Raw genomic sequence first — 19,433 nt, 5'->3', positions numbered from 1 at the left:
AAGGTACAACTCACAACCTCTATCTCTTATTGTATCTCGGGCTTAAGGTGGTTTCGCTAATAAAGCAGTTTTGCACTACTCCTTCATTCACTAGGTAGAGAGGTAGAGCAACCCAACTAAGAGATAAGTCTTGAATGTGAAGTACTTTTTGCCCATTTTTATATCGATTACCAAGGTATTACTCCAAATACATACTAGTAGTACTAGGCTCAATCGGAATAAAGCTCTCATCCAAAGCCATTCGCAATAATTTTGCAAAAACATTAGTTATGGATAAGATTAATCACCTCCACATCATCCAAAGCCATCTTTACCGATGAAAACTTGAAAATAGATAAGAACAATGTGGAAACGCCTCACCTCTGTTCCACACTTCAAACTATCAGTTTTGAGAAGTCTCTATTCGAGCTTTTACGTAGATTGATTCTTTACAAGTTATTATTATTTTTTTAAATCAGTTGAATAAATCAAACCAAAAATGTACCATTATGCTTCTTCCTATCGCCTAGTCTAAACAATTTAGCCACCAAATTTTCCTTTTTTTATTCTTGTAACAACAACTCAAAAAATATATGGAAACTATGTGACTCCACCACCACCATAAGGTCCATAACAAATTTCAAAAAAAAAAAAATTGTGTGTTTACAATAAAGGAAATAAATTAATATTTTGTTGACAAAACAAAGAACCAAAATAAATATATATATATTTTTAGGTTAAATCAGAGGGTTAGAGAGAGAGAGAGAGAGAGAGCCATTTGTATCGGAAACTGAGAAAATCTTCAAATTTCAAAAAATCAGAGGAAAGGCGGGATTCCAAACATTCTCTTCGTCTTCTTCTACCTCTGCTTCTCAGACTTCTCTCTCGATTTATTTGGAATCGATCTCTGGGAAACACAAAACTCATCTCCACTAAACAGTGTTGTAAGCAATGGCGGAAAATACGGCCAGTCATAGAAGAAAACCTCCGAGCTTGAACGATCGACAATATAGTATCCTCCAGGATCTTTCTGCGCCTCCTAAACAGCCTTCCTCTTCTTCCCGTACGATTACTCTCTCCTCTATTGTTTTGTTCTTTACTTTCTGATTCGTTTCTGTCTTTGATTTTGATTTTTGAGTTTTTTTTTGGGGGTTTCAGATGGAGAAACGAACAAGTCCATGATTAAGCTTGCTGGACGACGTCGTCTCTGCAAGGCCTTGCCTAAGGAAGACTTATCTGATTTAGATGACGAAGATCCTGATTTGGTTGATTTCGACGATTCCCCAGGTAATCCTGATTTTTAGGGTTTTTTGTCACCCGTTTCTCTCCGTTTACCGATAGAACTGAGTATTCCCATTGATTGATGTATTTCGATTTTGTTCTCTACTTTGAAATTAGGGTTTTACGAAATCTGGGTTTTTGTTTGATTTTCCTTCTTTTACAGTTGTTACTAAATTGCGTCAGATAAAGTTTGTTTACTCGAATGCGTTTGTCTTTTCATGATGTTTGAATCAGTTAAAGGGGGGGAGTCATCACTCGAGAGCGCTGGAGCTGGGAACGATTTCACATCTTTGGATGTATCAGAGGAAGCTAAGACAGAGCTAGCTGAGGAGCCTAACTTTTCCATAATCACAGACTTTGCTTCGCCCTCACCTCAGTTGAAGCAAAAAGAGGAAAAACAAGATGGTGGAGGAAGGAACGAGATCATGGATATTTTGGATGACCTCACCTCTAAGCTTGGGACAATGTCCATTCAGAAGAAGAAAGTTAACCAGTTTGATGCGGGTGGAGTTAATAAGACCCAGGTTGATAATCTTGATTTTGAGGACGCCAATTCCTCGTTTTCCTCGTCAGATGTGGTTACCACATGTAATGCTGGCGTTGATAGTCTCAAGGACAAGCAAGGGAATGCTGCTGTTGCCATTCGGGAAGAGGAAGCTAGTAATGAGTTTTCAAGCGAATGGGAAGAAAGAGTTTCGAATGTTGGAAAGCAAAACTCATTTTCTGGACAGCACTTTTACGATAAGTCTGAAGATAACAGGCAGGGATACAATCTTGACCGTGGGAAGGGAAAACACAAAGAAGTCGGCCAAAGTCTGAAGACTACTAGACATATAGAGGCAAGTGAGAAGCTAAGAACAGTGGGACGGTCGAATGCCGCCAAGCTAAGAGACTTAGACGAGGATGATGATGATGAATGTGTCATTTTGACTGGGGAAAAGGCAGCTGAAATGAAAATTCATCATGGAAAGCCTAAAATGCCAGCTCGGTCTCACAACACCGAAAGACATGGTTATGATGAGAGATTGTCGGAGGATGAAGGGTCTATCACTTTTACTGCCCTCAACTTGTCTTACACATTGCCTGGAAAGATTGCAACAATGTTATATCCACATCAAAGGGAAGGGCTGAAGTGGCTTTGGTCGTTGCATACACAAGAGAAAGGTGGAATACTTGGAGATGATATGGGGTTAGGTAAAACTATGCAGGTAAAGTAATCTGCAATCTGCACTTTTTTCTTGTTTACAATTCTGTATCTTTGATTTTTGTTTATTTGGATTGCAGATTTGCAGTTTTCTTGCTGGTCTCTTCAACTCCAAACTCATCAAACGTGCTTTGGTAGTGGCCCCAAAAACCTTGCTCCCTCACTGGATGAAAGAACTAGCCACCGTAGGACTTTCACGAATGACTAGAGAGTAAGAGCGATTTAATTTGAGTGATATACTGAACTAGTTTTTATAGATACAGTGATTCTGATTGCCTTGTCTTTCTTTCCCTTTTATAGATACTATGGCACTTCGACGAAAGCCCGAGAATATGATCTCCACCACGTTCTGCAGGTTCATGTTCTTTCTTCCATTGTTATCCTGAGAGATTTCACTGATACATTTAACTATGCAGTTACAATTCATTTACATTTGACTTGATTTATTACACTGTTACCCTTTCCTGTAGTATATCATTTTTATTTGTATAGAAGCATATCCTCATATTGCGTTTAAAGGATTAAACTGATAAATACAGAGTTAAATGTTGGTTGTTTTGAGAAATGGTATGGGTTTTCAACTTGGATATCTCTAACTTTTGTAGGGTAAAGGTGTTCTTCTTACAACCTATGATATCGTACGGAACAATACAAAGGCTTTGCAAGGTGACGACCATTATACTGATGAGGATGACGAAGATGGAATCAAATGGGATTACATGATTCTGGACGAGGTAAACATATTACAATCTTTTATTATTTGTAACATCTCTGACTCTCTGCACTAATAGTTGGTATAATGTGTATGCACTATAATCTATCAAGCGCAAAGATGTTACTACTAGTGTAGGTTTTGACTTTTTTTACATACCGATATCAGTATGATGTATTTTCTCTTACTTCTAGGGACATCTTATTAAGAACCCCAACACACAAAGGGCCAAGAGTTTGCTTGAGATCCCAAGTTCTCACCGTATAATAATAAGTGGTACACCAATCCAGAACAATCTCAAGGTATTGTCTATGGCATTTGAGGCTGGTCCATATCTTTCCATTTATTAATTTTTCTTGCAATTCTAATTCTGCCTATTGATTCCATCTTCATATTTTACAGGAACTGTGGGCTCTCTTCAACTTCAGCTGCCCTGGGCTACTCGGTGACAAGAATTGGTAACCATCTCCTATCTACAAATTTGTCAGTGTACATTTACCAGCTTTGTATATCTAAGCCTTGCTTTAACAGGTTTAAGCAGAATTATGAGCATTTCATTATTCGTGGAACTGACAAGAATGCTTCTGATAGAGAACAGAGGATAGGCTCAACAGTAGCAAAGGTGAGTAGTTAGTTCAAATATGCTTGAGTAGCTATCTATTCGCTTGTGACATATGTTGCTCCAGTTTGTAGGCTGTAGATCTTACATTTTTTTTTTTTCGTGTTTACTCCTTTTTGATTAATAGAACTTGAGGGAGCATATTCAACCTTTCTTCTTGCGGCGCCTTAAGAGTGAAGTGTTTGGTGATGATGGTGCAACCTCGAAACTATCAAAGAAGGACGAAATTGTTGTATGGCTAAGGCTAACAGCTTGCCAGGTGAAACTCTTAAATAGACGTTGATCTAATCTTCTCCTATGGAATTACTGATACATATCTCTTTGTTGCAGAGGCAATTATATGAAGCTTTCTTAAACAGTGAAATTGTTCTGTCAGCTTTTGATGGTTCGCCTCTAGCAGCTCTAACGGTAACTTGAAGCTCTCTTCTTGTGTTTTATTTGTTTGATTAAGTATGTATGTCCATGTGTTCGTTAAATAAATGTAGACCAGTTTCAGATCTTATACACTTTGCTTAATTCCCTTTAGGATATATATGTTACATGGAATAATGGCTTCCTCTCTGTTTATAAATACGTCAAGCGTATGTATATTTATTTCCTGTTTAAAATCTTGTTTGTTCATATCTGGCAGCTTACAATTATTGTTTGTTATGTAACAGATTCTGAAGAAAATATGTGACCACCCGCTTCTGTTAACTAAGAGGGCTGCTGAGGATGTCCTAGAAGGAATGGAATCAACACTAACACAAGAAGAAGCAGGCGTGGCTGAGAGATTGGCAATGCATATAGCAGACAGTGTGGATACAGATGATTTCCAGACGAAGAATGACAGCATATCTTGCAAATTGTCATTCATTATGTCGCTATTGGTAAGATCGCATTTATGTTTCAATAAGTGATATTAATTTTTGATGTTTGTCTGTTTGACTGACATCCTTTCTACATGGTTATTCAGGAAAATTTAATTCCAGAAGGGCACCGTGTTCTGATCTTCTCCCAGACACGCAAGATGCTTAATCTTATTCAGGTTTTGCTATTAGCTTTTAACTTCACCTATACCAACATTAGAAAACGGTTTTAAGAATATTGAAGGTTTTTTAATGTGATACGCTTGGAATTTTCAGGATTCTCTTACCTCCAACGGTTATAGTTTCTTGCGAATTGATGGCACTACAAAAGCCCCCGACAGATTGAAGACTGTTGAAGTGGGTTTTTGTTTCTCTATCCTTAGACACATTACATTTCATTTGTCTTCATACTAACAATTCTATAAAACCTTAATATTGTCTAGGAATTTCAAGAAGGTCACGTGGCTCCTATATTTCTCTTGACTTCTCAAGTTGGTGGTCTCGGACTTACTCTGACTAAGGCAGACCGTGTGATTGTGGTTGACCCTGCCTGGAATCCAAGGTGCGTATGTCTGTAGACTATTCTTTCAACAGCCTAAGTCTAAACGTTATGAAAAAATCTATTATTATTATCAAATCCATCTCTATCTTGTTGAAAATCAAGTTTGCTTCATCTCTATCTCGTTGAAAATCAAGTTTGCTTCCTGTTTTAGTTAGATGCTTATTGTCGGATCTCTAATAGGATATTAACTGTATATGATGCATGCTTGATTTCTATGCTTTATCCTGCGAAACTTGATGTAGCCTAAAACCCGTGTTGGAAGCTGTTAATATTTTTAGTCTCTTGAAAGTACATGATTTGATTTACTATTATCTATGCAGCACGGACAACCAGAGTGTTGATCGAGCATATAGAATTGGGCAGACAAAGGATGTCATCGTCTATAGGTTAATGACCTCAGCAACTGTTGAAGAGAAGATATACAGAAAACAGGTCTGTGACATATTTTTGTTCCTCAGTAAAAGTGATTTTGATATATATGATCATTTGTATGATAGAATAACCTCGGTATATGCTTTCTTTCTTTTAGGTATACAAGGGAGGATTGTTTAAAACTGCAACTGAGCATAAAGAACAAACCCGCTACTTCAGCCAGCAGGTGAGTTCTGCTGTAAATGGCAGTCTAAATGCTTTCAAGCGTCTCTTTTATTTGTTTCTAATTGTTTATACCAAATGATATCTCTCTTAGGACCTTCGAGAACTTTTCAGTCTTCCCAAAGGAGGCTTCGATGTTTCACCTACACAACAACAACTATACGAAGAGCACTATAACCAGATCAAACTGTAAGCAAACACTGAATTCTGAGCAATAAAACTGTGTCATGATGCTTTATTTTGATTTGAAATTTTCGAATATGAATTCACTCATTTTGTTTGTTTTGACAGAGATGAAACTCTAGAATCCCATGTAAAGTTTCTTGAAACTCTTGGCATAGCTGGAGTTAGCCATCACAGCTTACTTTTCTCCAAGACAGCTCCTATTCAAGCGATACAGAAAGATGAAGAAGAAGAAATAAGGTGACTCCATGTTCTCTTGTTAGTTATATATACAGATTTCCTTTCATCTTTAAATCCCAGTTTCTGATTTGTTCTTCAACTGAAAAAGGAGAGGAACAACGTCGTTCTTGGGATACCCATCATCAAGTATTTCACAAGACACCGTAATCAATGGGTATAAACCACCAACAGCCTTTTGTCAAATTTTTGTTTTGGTCTTTTTGTATATTCTCTCATCGATTTCGAAAACACTTTCTGGCAGGGCTGACTATGCTTTCAAGCCAAAGGATGTGAATTTGAATAAGACAATCAACATTTCCCCAATCGACGACAAGGAATTGTCAGAAAGCGAAATTAAAGCAAGACTCAGTCGTTTATCGATTCTACTCAAAAACAAGGTAATGACATCAGTGTAAAGCTTCAGCATTATCTTAACTCTCTGACATCAGTGTAAAGCTTCAGCATTATCTTAAGTTTCTGTTTTTGAGTTTCATTTTTCATCTTACAGAGTACGGTCTCAAGGCTACCAGATAGAGGAGCAAAAATTCAGAAGCAGATTGATGAATTGACTAGAGAACTAGGAGACTTGAGAGTAGCAAAAGGGCCTCAAGTTATTGACTTGGAGTAAGTCAGAAGATGCACAGAGGATTGAATATGTAGAAAAAGACAGAAATCAAGATGCAAGAAATGCTTAGGACCATCATGGCCACACTCGGGGTTTTTTTTTTGGTTTCTTTCTTATCAAATTTGATTCTGTTGAATTGAAAAGAAAGTCAGTTACTTATGACTTGCTGCAAACAAGATCAACGCTACTACAAAAACGAGTGTGCTAAGCCAGATTTTATCTTTTAATCTGAAACCCATAAAACTGTGTAATCAGTAAAATGAAGATTTCAGCACAAAATTGTCTTTGATTTTGGTTCGTTCCTTTTAACAAATACAACCTGTATAGAGATTTCAATGCTCTCCATTACAGTATCAATGAATAAAACCAAAGATATGTTGGTGTTTAAGATATGTTAGTTTAAGGTTCACTAACCCAACCACGAAGAATAAAATTACATGCTAGTATATATGAGTCCCAATTTTGCTTATGACACTAAAAGAAGAGAGAGCTTAGTAACTTCTTCCCCAGTAGCTCCACTTCTTTGCAGGCTTTCCTGATGCAAAGCATAGAGTGTCTGCAGAGAAAAAAAATCAAGAGATTAGTTTAAACGAAGGCTTGTCAGATTACTTAAACCGATCAATTAATGAATGTGTCAGATAAAAAACCTTCTCTTAGTTCAGGCTGCTCAAGGGGAGTACACAAAGTCTTAGCTCCTCCTCCTCCTGTTTCATCACTTCCGCTACGCTTCCTCACATCCTTCTCCACTTCAACTTCGTCACACCATGGAGCCAAAATCAGTTTCTTTTGTCTCAAAGCTTCCTCAAATTCCTCCCAAGTTTCAACCTTTTGAGTACATTCTTCCAACTTCCTCTTCGCCACATCGTAGAGGTTTCTCTGGATTTTCTCCAGCAAGTCCTTGACTTGTTCAATCAAGTCCCCTCTCTTGACATCCATCTTAGCTCCAGTGTCACGCCTCACTATTCTCACCTGCTCATAATCCAAAGAAAACCGTTAGCCTACACACAGTATAAGAGACCTTGTGATTAGTAGTAGAAGAAACTGACCTGATCATTGGCCAAATCTCTAGGTCCAATTTCAATTCTCAAAGGAGCACCCTTAAGTTCTTGATCTGCATACTTCCAGCCGCAAGAATAGTTGTCGCGGGTATCTGATTTAGCACGGATTCCAGCCTCGTGCAAGGTGGATACAACAGCTTCACAAGCATCACAGAGTACTTGGTCATCAACAGCACCTTTGATGGGAACCTGGATCACAACAACTTTAACAGGTGCCACTTTTGGAGGGAATACTACGCCTTTGTCATCTCCATGAGTCATAACCATTACTCCAATCGATCTGGTACTTAATCCCCAAGAATTCTGCCACACCATGGATCTCTTTCCTTTCTTATCTTCAAAGGTGATGTCAAACATCTTTGCAAAGTTTTGTCCTAAACAATGTGACGTTGCAGCTTGTATACCACGACCCGTGCTTGGGATAAAAGCCTCAATGCTTTTGGTTTCAAGAGCACCAGCAAACTTTTCATTCTCACTCTTGGTACCTTTGATAACAGGAACTGCCAGAAGCTCTTCATACACGCGGCTGTAAATGTTCAAAACATCAAGCACCTCTTGCTCTGCCTCTTCTTTGGTAGCAAAAGCAGTGTGTCCTTCTTGCCAAAGGAACTCACGGCTCCTGACAAATGGCGTAGTGTCGCTAGACTCCCATCTAACAACATTATTCCACTGGTTAATCTTCAATGGGAGATCCCTGTGCCCTCGTATCCACTTGCTCAAGTAAGGATAGATCACAGTCTCACTAGTAGGACGCAGAGCAATTGGAGTTTCCAAATCAGATTCACCAGCTCTTGTAACCCAAGCAACCTCTGGAGCAAACCCTTTAATATGTTCCTTCTCCTTCTCAAGAGCACCACGTGATACAAACATAGGGAAATAGTATTCCTCCACGTCCATCTTCTCGATTTCAGCATCGAAGAACCTTCGTATAACATTCCAAATCTTCATTGCTGATGGCTTGAGAATGTAGCATCCCTTTACCTGCTCGTAGTATTCTAACAATTCACCGAATCTACAAACCTAAGCAAGAGAAAATATTTAAGATTGTGAGGTTTTAATTAATTGAATAGAAAAAAGAATTATGCATCATTGAAATTAACCCTAAAAAAAAAAGAAGAGAAGAGTATATAATAAAGATTTCATACCTCAGAATACCAATTCCCAAAGTCTTCATCTTTCTTTACAGAGATACCAAGACGAGTTTCTTTCTTTTTCTTGCCACTCGAATTAACAACAGAGGCTTCTCCAGTAAGTAATTGATTTGTCTCAACCTGCACAGAATCTTCATCGGAGATTATTATTTTCGTGTCGGAACCTAAACTAGTACTAGTACCCAAATCGACTTCCACTGACTTCACCATGTTCTTTCCTTCGTTGGAGGTCTGGTTTATGGAAAAGTTACCCTCTAACAGCCAATACCAAAAAAAAAAAACCTAGCTTGACGCGTACTCCTTATAATTTATATAGCAAGCTGGACCGACAAAGATGAAGAAGCGAAGTCAACAACACAATATGACAAGTTGGGCTTTGTCATTCTGGTCCGGTCTTTTCTTTGATGGGTTATATTTATAAGTTGGGCTTTGTGTTGTTTATGGGCCGTATCTATTTTGGTAAGACATTGTTTGTGTTCTCTCTCAAATATTTTAACACTTAAAACGGAATATGAAAATCACCATTAATACTTTAAACATTTCCTACTCGTGACTAAACAAAGAACACAGACAACTTTTGGCCTCTCTACGAGAGCTCTTCACTCTTCCCTACATTGACGCATCTTAAAAACTTGAAAATCTCAGAAAATTCGATTACAATTTACACAACTTACAAATAGTCAAATTCTTGGGATTTTTCGGGGGTTAAAACTAGTAAAAATATTAGTTGAAGTTGAAGCTAGCAGTGCGACTCCATCTCCCTTTCAAGTATTCTTCAACAGAGATACTACTAGCTTCAGGGCTACTATCAGAAGCTGCATCATCTTCCAAATCTAGCAATGCAAGGTTTATATGTGATTCTATGTTCGTCAAATAAGCGTTTTCTTCTTCTGAGGTTCTCACTTGTTGTTTTCCCCACTGTGTTGCTTCTTCGTCTCCTTGTAAGATCTTTAAGACCTGTGTTTGAAAGAAGAATCATACCCCAAAAGAGAGAGAGCAATGAGGATAAAAGAGTAAGGATCTATAGCAAGTAAGATGAGGTAAATGGTCTGAATAACTTACGAGGCCAATTTGCGGACGGTCATAAGCCGTGCGTTTGATGCATAGCGTGGCAGCTAACAAAAGTTTCTCGATTAGATCGTTACTGTTCTCATTTTCTAGACTTGGATCCAGTAACTGAGCAAACTTTCCACTCTCCAAAATTGGGTTTGCCTGGGAAAGAGGTACAACTTAATCATTTCATATACACACATGAGAGAGTTGCATTGCAACGGCAAACTAATGGTATGAAGTAGAAACATGTGAAATTGTGGACAATAATGCTTACCCACAAGACAAGGCTCTCCTGGCCTTTAGACTGGTCGATGCAGATAGGTTTTCTACCCGATAGGAGCTCGAGCAATACTACGCCAAAAGCATAGACATCAATCTTGTCGGTTACTTTACCGTGCATGAAGTACTCTGGTGCTAGATAACTGTCAAAGAAGGAGATATATGAGGAAGATTAATAGAATGGAAATGGTTTAAAGCAAGGTGTAATGGTGTAAAGAAGTAAGTAGATACCCAAATGTCCCGGCAATATCCCCACCGGACACGTGCTGTGAAGCACTTGAAGCCAGACTGGCAAATCCGAAATCTGATAGCTGAACAAGTGTAATTCAATGTCAATCATGAAACTTTTGTAAAATCATCTATAAATAAACTCAGCTTAAGATTGAGATGTAGCATTACCTGTGGCTCAAAATCATCTGCCAAAAGAACATTAGATGATTTCACATCCCGGTGAATCACTTCTGGATCATGAGTATTATGTAGATAGTCTAGTGCCTCAGCAACACCCACTGCCACTTTATACCTCTCCAGCCAGCCAAATTTTTTTGCATCCTTTCTATTACCTAAATCAAGAAATGAGAACAATCAAGATAGATATTTCTCTAGTTTGAGGATATAAGAATTCAGAGGGAATATCAAATGTAGTTTACTTACCATGAAGGTTCTCTTCAAGACTTCCTCGTGGTAGATAGTCGTACACCAGCATCAAATTGTTATTCTCAAAACCGAAACCAAAGAGAGATACTATATTCTTGTGATGTACACTTGTAATGACTTCAATTTCTAGTATAAACTCCTTCAACACATCCAGACAAGGCTTCAATATTTTGACAGCTAATTCCCTCCCATCTGGTAGGTCTCCTCTATAAACATAACTATTACCACCTTCTCCAATCAAGTTCTCTGGGAACATAAAAAAGATGTATCCGTAAGCAAAGGGTGAAAATCAAGTCAGACCAAAACCAAACACACGTTGGAACATGGAAAGGGGACATACCGGATGAAAAGTTTGAGGTAATTGACAAAACTTCGTCGTATGTGAATAATCTACATGTGGAAGAGTACTTTTCATGTAGACCCTCCAGCTCTTCCGGAATGATGTTTGATCCAATACAGGGAGAGAAAGGAGACTGCGTAAGCTCAGAACCAGATCGTGAAACGGAAGCATCTTCACCATCAATACTAGAAGAACAATCTTCATCACAACCAGAGTCACTCCGTTTCCTATCTAGATAGATTACAGCTTCTGAATGCCGACCTCGCAGCTTCGAAACCCACTGAAGTACAGCCTTCTTAGCAGAAACTTTGGTCCAGGTTTTTCGATGACCGTAAAGCCCGCGAAGAAAATGCCAACCTGGTCCTGAGTCAAGGGAACCTGAATCAGACCCATTTGCGTTTACTGGCACTAAAGCCAACGAATTGTCTACACCTAAGCTATCAGGAGACTGCAATGAGGAACTGCGACTAGTTCTTGTCCAGCGTGAGCTCGTTCTTGCAGGGCTAAAATTGTTTCCAATCTTTGCCGCTTCAATAGCAACAATGTCCGGTGAACCACAAACTAAAGAGGGAAGATTCATGTGTGGACCACCATCTGCACCTGCAAAGCCCAAACCTTTTTACTTTCAGAACTAACAGAGAAACAAACCAAACAACAATTGAGAAATCAGAAAAACCTGAAACCATCACCATTAATATCAGAAACATACCATTGGTACTAGGTACTCTACGGAACATAATTTTGCCACTCTTAACAGCAAAAACAGAGACATCCTTGGAAAGATTCCTAGCACAATACTTGGCTAAAGAAGCTGAAGAACGGATAGTGTGATGTCTCCTAGAGGAACCAACGATTAAACTTGTTGCTCCACACGATTTAATTTCTTGAACAAGAACTTTCCTAGCTGACTTCCCTCTGAAAACCTTTAGCTTCAAATCTACCTGTTTACACCACAACATCATCCATCGATTTCACTTATAAAAAAACATGAACTTTAAACCGTCACAAATTAGCTTAAAGTGAAAGACTTTGAACCTGTTTTAAGTTACAGAAGCTTTCATAAACACCAAGCATAGTATCAAAGCTCCTAACCAACGATATAAGCGACGTTGAGCCTTCTACACAAAACCCAAAATTAAAAAAAAAAAATCAAAATTAGTAACAAACTTTAAAAAAAAAATCTCAGATCGAAAAGGGGGAAAAAGCTAGGGTTTAAAAACAAAACCTAGAGAATAATCTAGAACGTGAAGAGCAACGATTCGATCTCCAGGACGAGCAACATTAACCAAAGACCATGTAAGCACTTCTCGACTCCATTCATCTGGCTTAACACCAACGATTAACAAAGCGGAACCTTCCGTCACCGTAGCTTCTTCGACTCCGGCGACTTCGCCTCCTCCTCCTCCTCCTTCTCCGGTAGGTTTCATCTAAAGCAAAGACGATTCCTCCACCACGATTAAATTAAACACACACACACACACTCTCTCTCTCTCTCTCTCTGTCTATAAATTCAAAGTGTCTTCTATAATCTCAGTAGTAGTAATAGCAGATCTCTCTCTCTCTGTGTCGTCTCGTGTGTGTGTGGTGGTATTGTCGTGTAGCTCTTGGGGCAAAGAGGAAAGAGCGAATCACGTTAACTGTCTCCGGGAGAAAAGTGGGAGAGAGAAGAGATGGTTTTGTGTCCTCTGGTTTGAATGAATCTCAACCGTTGATTTTACCCCCTAATGATCCGATTCTTACTACTTTAATTGTTTTTAGTGATAATTCTTAGTAATTTTTTTAACGGGAAATAAAATTAATAATTAAGCACGAGGAGAGAATAATAATGAATGGGGGCAATGGAGAACATCGCCATCATATGCAATTCTCTTTTTTTTTTTTTTTTTTTTTATGGACAAAAAAGAATCTCTTCTTCTCTTTATATATATTTTTTTTCTTCTTCGCTTTGGATTCTTATTTATTATGGCCTGATTTTTTTTTCTTTTTTAATATAAGTAGTAGTATAATTCAATGTCATTATCATATATTTCTCATCCCCAAATTAAAAAATACTATCATGCATGTTTCATTTTCAGTAAAGTGTAGCTAACTCGCACTTTTTTTAATATATTAAAAAAAAAATTATATAGCTAAAAAAGTAGAGGACAAAATAGATCCGTCGGTGAAGAGACCTAATTTTTTAACCAAAAAAAAAAAGGCAAAGAGACGTAATGTTTCTTTGTTATATATACTGTATGGTTTAGTTTGTATTTTTTTGGTTTCCTTAAAATACTTTGATACATAACTTACCAACACACTACATTCATTTATGGAGAAAAATAGGGAAAATTATAGACATGCCAATAAAAAGGACGACCACGGGTTGATAAATATCTCATGTAACTAACTACATTGGGATTTGGGAGTCACAAAAGCAAAAAACACAGAAACTCAAATCATTCTCTAGATATATCGTCTTTTAAATTTCATTAAAAGTTTAGGTAAAAAAATATATACTGTACTATCACCCGACCACTAATAAGATCGCACGATAACACCATGCTATTTATTATTAACGCACGCATGATAAAGATTGGGCCATCATGATACATTATGATTTATCGCTAAGATATTTACCAAATTTACTCTCGCACAGTCACTCATATTATAATCAGAAAAAAAAAAAAATTAGGCGTCTTAAAGATGATCTTCTCAATTAACATATTCTATCCTTTATTTTGAATTTTCAGTTTGAATAAAAAGGAAAAAAAAAAACAGAAATAATACCTTTAAAACTTTCGTGGTGTTACGAATAAGTCTTAATATGCGACTCGAATCTTTTAGTTTGATTTTAAAATCATATCCATCATACAGAAGCGAAGACCAAGAGGACTAATTTATAACAAAACTTGAAGAAAATACAGATCCACATTAACTCACTACAACATAACTTAAAATTAAAAACCAATATGATTAGATATAATTTTGGTGGGCACGATTCAGAATAGCACGTGAAATATTATATTTAAGAAATCCAGCTAACCGTGATCTACGCTAATTATGATTTTACAGAGCAAAAGTGACTGTTTATTATTGGTCTGTTCATTATATTAGTATAATTCTAGACCTAATCACTATGGAAAATAAAAAAGAAGTAATTAAACAATACATTCCATCACTTTGCATTGAATTTATCATTTTAAAATAATATCCCAATTAAATCATCTAATGTGTTGACCAAAAAAAAAAAAAAAATCCAATGGTAAAAGAGATATCAATTAGTGTTTGACAACTGCATTAGAAAAGGTTGGCTAATGGTTACAGTAAACATGTTCTTACCGTTTGAGTCTATGTATGAATTGATTGGAATAACACTAGCTAGTAATTGATTATACTAAATTTTGGTAGGGTAGGGTTAGTAAAAGTTACCGTTAAAGTTAGCATAATGTGATGGATCACCACCACTTGAGACGAAGCTTGCATTATGACAATGATATACTAATGTCGATATGAAAGATTTGCTTGAAGTTTGACTTATAGATATAATAGCAGAAGCTAATACCCAACTGAGACGGTCTTTGTTTGCAAACAAAGTGATAAAAGGATCATTACCGTTTCGCGGATTTGTTCTTGTAGGACGAAATTTTCGAGAACTTGAAACCTATGTTGGACAAGTCGCAGAAGCATGTCCTCGTCTACATATCTATTTAGGAGCCAGGAAAAAAAGGTTATATATATCTTTTGATATAACTGCTGCGTATAGACTTTACAATAATTATTCGCCATATGGTTACATAGAAGAATAATCTCGGGGGAAAAAAAAAGAAGATACAACAACAATGTACTGGAGTCATGGCGTAGTACTAGTGTGCGTCAGTTCTGTATCCAATTGTTCTTCTCCTTCCGATCTCTCAGACTCATTCAGCATGAGAACAACTTGTCGCATCGATGGTCTCGCTACAGGAGACACACTCGTGCAAAGCAGTGCAATCTTCAACACAGTGAGCATATGAGATACAATTTTCTCGTCTTCAAGATTTAACCTAGCATCAAGAACTCCAGAAGACAATGCATCTCTTCTTATGTAACTCCTTACCCAATTCACCACATCTCCTCCTTGATCTATTGGTTGAACTGGTGCTTTTCCTGTTAGCAGCTCCAGCAGAACCACCCCGTAGCTATAGATGTCAGACTTCTCTGTCACTTTCATGGTGTATGCATACTCTGCAACATTGTTAAACAGTTTTAGTTCAGTCCCCTCGGCCCTCACTGGATACCAAATTTTACAACCAAAAGCAAAAAAAAAACTTTTACCTGGGGCAATGTAGCCATAGGAGCCAGCAATGGCAGACATGGATTTTGAATGTGGCATGTCAATAACTTTTGCTAGTCCAAAATCTCCCACATGAGCTTCAAACTTGTCGTCAAGCAGGATATTATTTGATTTAATGTCCCGGTGGAAGATTCTTGGCTTGCAATCATGGTGCAAATAAGCGAGACCCTGAGCTGCACCTAGAGCAATTTTAAATCTCTTAGACCAATCCAAGTCGCCTGAAGGATCATGGAGTATTTCTCCGAGGCTTCCCTTGGGCATGTACTCGTACAGAAGCAGATTTGATCCTTGGTGATTACAGAATCCATGTAGCTTGACGATGTTACGGTGCCTGATATTCCCAAGAGTTAGAATCTCTGCTCTAAAGCTATTATCCACATTGTTGTTGTTTCCGCCTTCATGGTTTGATGCCAGCTTCTTGACAGCTAGAGTGTACCCGGCCGGAAGAACCGCCTTGTAGACAGTTCCACAAGCTCCTCTGCCAACTACAAAGCTCTCATCGAAATTATCAGTGGCTGCAACTAAATCTTGGAACGTGAATCCTTCCTTTGGAGGGAAGTATATGTCCAAGGACATTTCCGACAGTTGGCCATCTTGAGCAGAAGAAGCCACTGTCCTCACCGGGCGTCTCATGAGGTAGACAATGAGAGCAATCAGCATGAGAGAGACCCCGCCAATCGCAGCTGCAGTGATGGCTATGATTTTACTGGTACGCATTCCTCCGGGTTTCCCAGTTGACTGAGAAGGTGCGGAAGGCTGTGTTTGGATACACTGGTTGAGCGGCGGACCGCAAAGCCCTTCATTACCGATGAAGCTAGAAATGGATATGTTACGGAGAAGTGGAATAGGACCAGTCAAGCTGTTGTATGAAAAGTTGCAACCAAGCAAGCTGGAGAGATTAGCAAAAGAGCTTGGTATTTCCCCTGATAAATTGTTGTTGTTGAGGAGGAGGAACTCAAGCATAACAAGATTACTGAGTTCAGGTGGTATTTCTCCGGTAAGCTTGTTGTAACTGAGGTTCAATTCTATTTGCAAACCGGTCAGACTGCCCAACTCCCGTGGAATGCTACCGCTGAACAAGTTTCCGCCCATTTGTAGCTCGGTCAAGCGAGATAAATTCCCTAGAGCCACAGGTATTGTACCCGAAAGATTATTGTTTGAGAGCTTCAGAAGCTCAAGCTGGTAGAGGGAACCTACTTTACTTGGTAAGGTTCCAGAGAAATTGTTGCAGCACATGTCTAGTCGTTGAAGCATCTTGAAGTTGAAGATTTCAGAGGGGACCTCTCCAGTAAGCTTATTGGACGAGATATTCAAGGTACCGAGCTGTGAAAGTGTGCCAATCTCTCTAGGAAGCTCGCCCGTGAAACCATTGTCTGCTAGCTGTAACCTTTGCAGGGCACTGCAGTTCCCGACCTCCCTGGGGATGGAGCCACGGAATCTGTTTTGTCCCAACTCAATGGCTGTCAGATTAACCAGTTTACAAAGGTTGGATGGGAACCGACCAACGAGGTTGTTTCTGGCTAGACGAAGTTGGGCTAGAGTTTTGCAAGTAGTGATTCCAGTAGGAATGTTACCAGAGAGGTTGTTTGCACCCAAGTTCAAGATGATCAGATTGGAATGCAGGCAGAGGTAGCTTGGAATTCTTCCACTGAGATGGTTATCGGACAGATCAAGCACCCAGAGATCACTATACCAGCCAAGTTTTTGAGGTATGGTCCCGCTAAGGGAGTTCTGAAACAGCTGCAGCATGTAGAGTCCTCTTAGGTACTGAAACCCCAGGGGAATAGGACCCGTTAAAGCATTGATGGAGAGATCAAGCTTTGCTAGATTCTTCAAAGTAGTAAGCTCCACAGGGATGGTACCTGTGAGTTGGTTCTCAAAAAGATGAAGAAGCTCAAGCCCCTCTATGTTCCCTAACTCCAAAGGTATCTCTCCGGTCAAAGCGTTCTCTGAGAAATCAATCTCAATTGCATTTAAGAGATTACCAATCTCTCTAGGAATCGTTCCATTCAACTGATTTCTGTAAAGGTAGAGATACTCCAGTGACACAAGATCCCCGAGCTCTTTCGGGATTGGCCCGACAAGCTGGTTCTTGTAGAGAGCAAGAGTTTCTAAACTTGTGCAGTTGCTAATCTCCCTGGGGATAAACCCTGTGAACTCATTTTCCCAAAGAATCACCTGTGAAAGGTTCTTGAGCATTCCTATCTCTTTTGGTAATTCACCACTCAGCTGGTTCTGTGCAAGACCAAGCATGACCAAGCTCTCACACCCACCAATTTCAGAAGGCAAACTTCCAGAGATCATGTTCTGACCGGCTCGGAAGCTTGTCAGTCTCTTGAGGTTGCCTACGGAACGCGGCAATTGTCCACTGATGTTGTTGCTGTAAGTCACCAGTTGAGAGAGAGACAAAAGGTTACCAATCTCGACAGGAAGAGAACCTGAGATCCTGTTGTTGTATATAATCAGATTCTCCAAAGAAACAAGCTTTCCTATTTCCACAGGTATCTCACCTTCAAACTCGTTATTGTTTAGTTTCAGAATCTCCAAGCTTGAACAGTTCCCAATTTCCTTAGGAATATTCCCAGACAACTCATTATATGATAGATCCAGTTGCTTCAGATGAACCAATCCACCTATGCTCGGTGATAGCTTACCCGAGAGAACCATCGAAGACAGATTCAGTGACAAAACCTCTGGATCACTCGAGTAAGTACTGCAACTCACGCCTGTCCATCCACAAGGTACAGTATCACTTGAATTCCAGTTTCTCAAATTCTGCATATCATCCACAAACTTGCTCTTGATGTCAAGAAGATATTGACCTTCTAAGTTCAACCCTCTTGTCTCAGAGATCAAAACAATAAGAAGAAGATATTTGAAAAAAACAGCAAGCCTCATCATTTCCGTTACCATTCATTCATACACAGAATCCCTTAAACCTTCCTTCGAAGACATCAACTAAGATGTAAATTTGTCTGCAAAAACCTCTCTTTGTATATCTCTTAAAGATTAGATGCCATACGACCATCCAAAAAAACTCAAATCATCTGGCATGAAAAGCATATTTGAAAGAAAGAACACAGACCTTAAACCATGGATCTGAATTCAAGACACATACCTCTGAAGATTCTAGGAAAAGGAAACAACCTTTGAAACTGGTTTCAGGAAAGGAAAAAGAGAAATAGAAGAGGTGCAGACCTTTTTTTCTCCTTTCCAGGAAAACAATATTTAAAGGAAATGGTCAAGCTATGATTAGTTTTTTGATCATTGAAAGCTTTGAAGTTTGAAATTTGCTCATTAAAAAAAGCCTCTATTCGTACTGGCCTGTCTTTTAATATAGTTTCAGAAGCCTATCAGCTTTGCTTTTGTTAATTTCAAGTAAAAAAAGAAACTAAATATTCGTTTTGTCTTTGAAGCAACAGAAAAAGAAAGCCAATAATATATGAATTAATCAAAGTGAAAATCAGAAGGCTTAAAATGATTGACCTTTTTGTAAAATTGAAGGTATATGTAACTCAAGTACTTAAATCAAGATGATAGAGATGGCCAACACGGCATGAGAACTTGGCTTTCCTTCTTCTCTCACGATCTCATTCTCATGCATTATTCTATTGTAAATTATCAATTATAGTCCAAGCAAAACAGTTGTTTCAACTTTCAATCTATAATTCTATATAATACAGAATTAGCCGATAGACGGATAAACCAACAACCAAGATAACCTGTGGAGAAGGGACAACAAGCTCGACTATAAACT

The 19,433-nt window shown here is 38.5% G+C and overlaps 5 protein-coding genes across 6 annotated transcripts in view; 2 read left to right on the top strand and 3 right to left on the bottom strand.

The window, feature by feature from the left end:
- LOC104727006 (NAC domain-containing protein 102) overlaps window positions 1-19,433 on the top strand; it is a 96,770-nt gene that overhangs the window by 14,015 nt on the left and 63,322 nt on the right. The window lies entirely within an intron of this gene.
- On the top strand, window positions 688-7,105 carry LOC104727024 (protein CHROMATIN REMODELING 24). Its single transcript, XM_010446017.3, is given in 23 exon segments — window positions 688-1,042; window positions 1,138-1,266; window positions 1,495-2,468; window positions 2,545-2,675; window positions 2,765-2,819; window positions 3,070-3,198; window positions 3,371-3,478; window positions 3,579-3,634; window positions 3,708-3,798; window positions 3,923-4,054; window positions 4,126-4,203; window positions 4,455-4,664; window positions 4,751-4,822; window positions 4,920-5,000; window positions 5,087-5,205; window positions 5,526-5,637; window positions 5,735-5,803; window positions 5,894-5,988; window positions 6,091-6,222; window positions 6,311-6,376; window positions 6,464-6,599; window positions 6,710-6,824; window positions 6,827-7,105. Coding segments are annotated over 23 exon segments (3,237 nt in total). The 5' UTR covers window positions 688-930; the 3' UTR covers window positions 6,862-7,105.
- LOC104727023 (proline--tRNA ligase, cytoplasmic-like) lies at window positions 7,093-9,313 on the bottom strand. Its single transcript, XM_087474303.1, has 4 exons — window positions 9,030-9,313; window positions 7,873-8,904; window positions 7,474-7,795; window positions 7,093-7,382 (listed from the first exon to the last, which is right to left on the bottom strand). Exons 1-4 carry the CDS (start codon window positions 9,243-9,245, stop codon window positions 7,318-7,320), a joined length of 1,635 nt encoding a protein of 544 aa, XP_087330429.1. The 5' UTR covers window positions 9,246-9,313; the 3' UTR covers window positions 7,093-7,317.
- Window positions 9,535-13,260, bottom strand: LOC104727022 (protein kinase STUNTED). 2 transcript variants are annotated; one of them, XM_087474301.1, is made up of 10 exons: window positions 12,590-13,260; window positions 12,400-12,482; window positions 12,074-12,305; window positions 11,365-11,964; window positions 11,022-11,270; window positions 10,767-10,930; window positions 10,599-10,678; window positions 10,363-10,510; window positions 10,098-10,247; window positions 9,535-9,992 (listed from the first exon to the last, which is right to left on the bottom strand). In XM_087474301.1, exons 1-10 carry the CDS (start codon window positions 12,789-12,791, stop codon window positions 9,759-9,761), a joined length of 2,142 nt encoding a protein of 713 aa, XP_087330427.1. In that variant the 5' UTR covers window positions 12,792-13,260; the 3' UTR covers window positions 9,535-9,758. The 2 variants fall into 2 exon arrangements, with proteins under 2 accessions (XP_087330427.1, XP_087330428.1); XM_087474302.1 differs by having other exon boundaries at window positions 12,400-12,479; window positions 12,590-13,254.
- Window positions 15,050-19,015, bottom strand: LOC104729062 (uncharacterized). Its single transcript, XM_087474298.1, has 2 exons — window positions 15,658-19,015; window positions 15,050-15,567 (listed from the first exon to the last, which is right to left on the bottom strand). Exons 1-2 carry the CDS (start codon window positions 18,587-18,589, stop codon window positions 15,194-15,196), a joined length of 3,306 nt encoding a protein of 1,101 aa, XP_087330424.1. The 5' UTR covers window positions 18,590-19,015; the 3' UTR covers window positions 15,050-15,193.

This window comes from Camelina sativa, chromosome 11, assembly GCF_030686135.1.
Source record: "Camelina sativa cultivar CO46 ecotype springtype chromosome 11, ASM3068613v1".
In the NCBI taxonomy this organism is placed as follows: domain Eukaryota; kingdom Viridiplantae; phylum Streptophyta; class Magnoliopsida; order Brassicales; family Brassicaceae; genus Camelina; species Camelina sativa.
The sequence above is the reverse complement of the archived record's forward strand: the minus strand, read 5'-3'. Positions and strand labels throughout refer to the sequence as shown.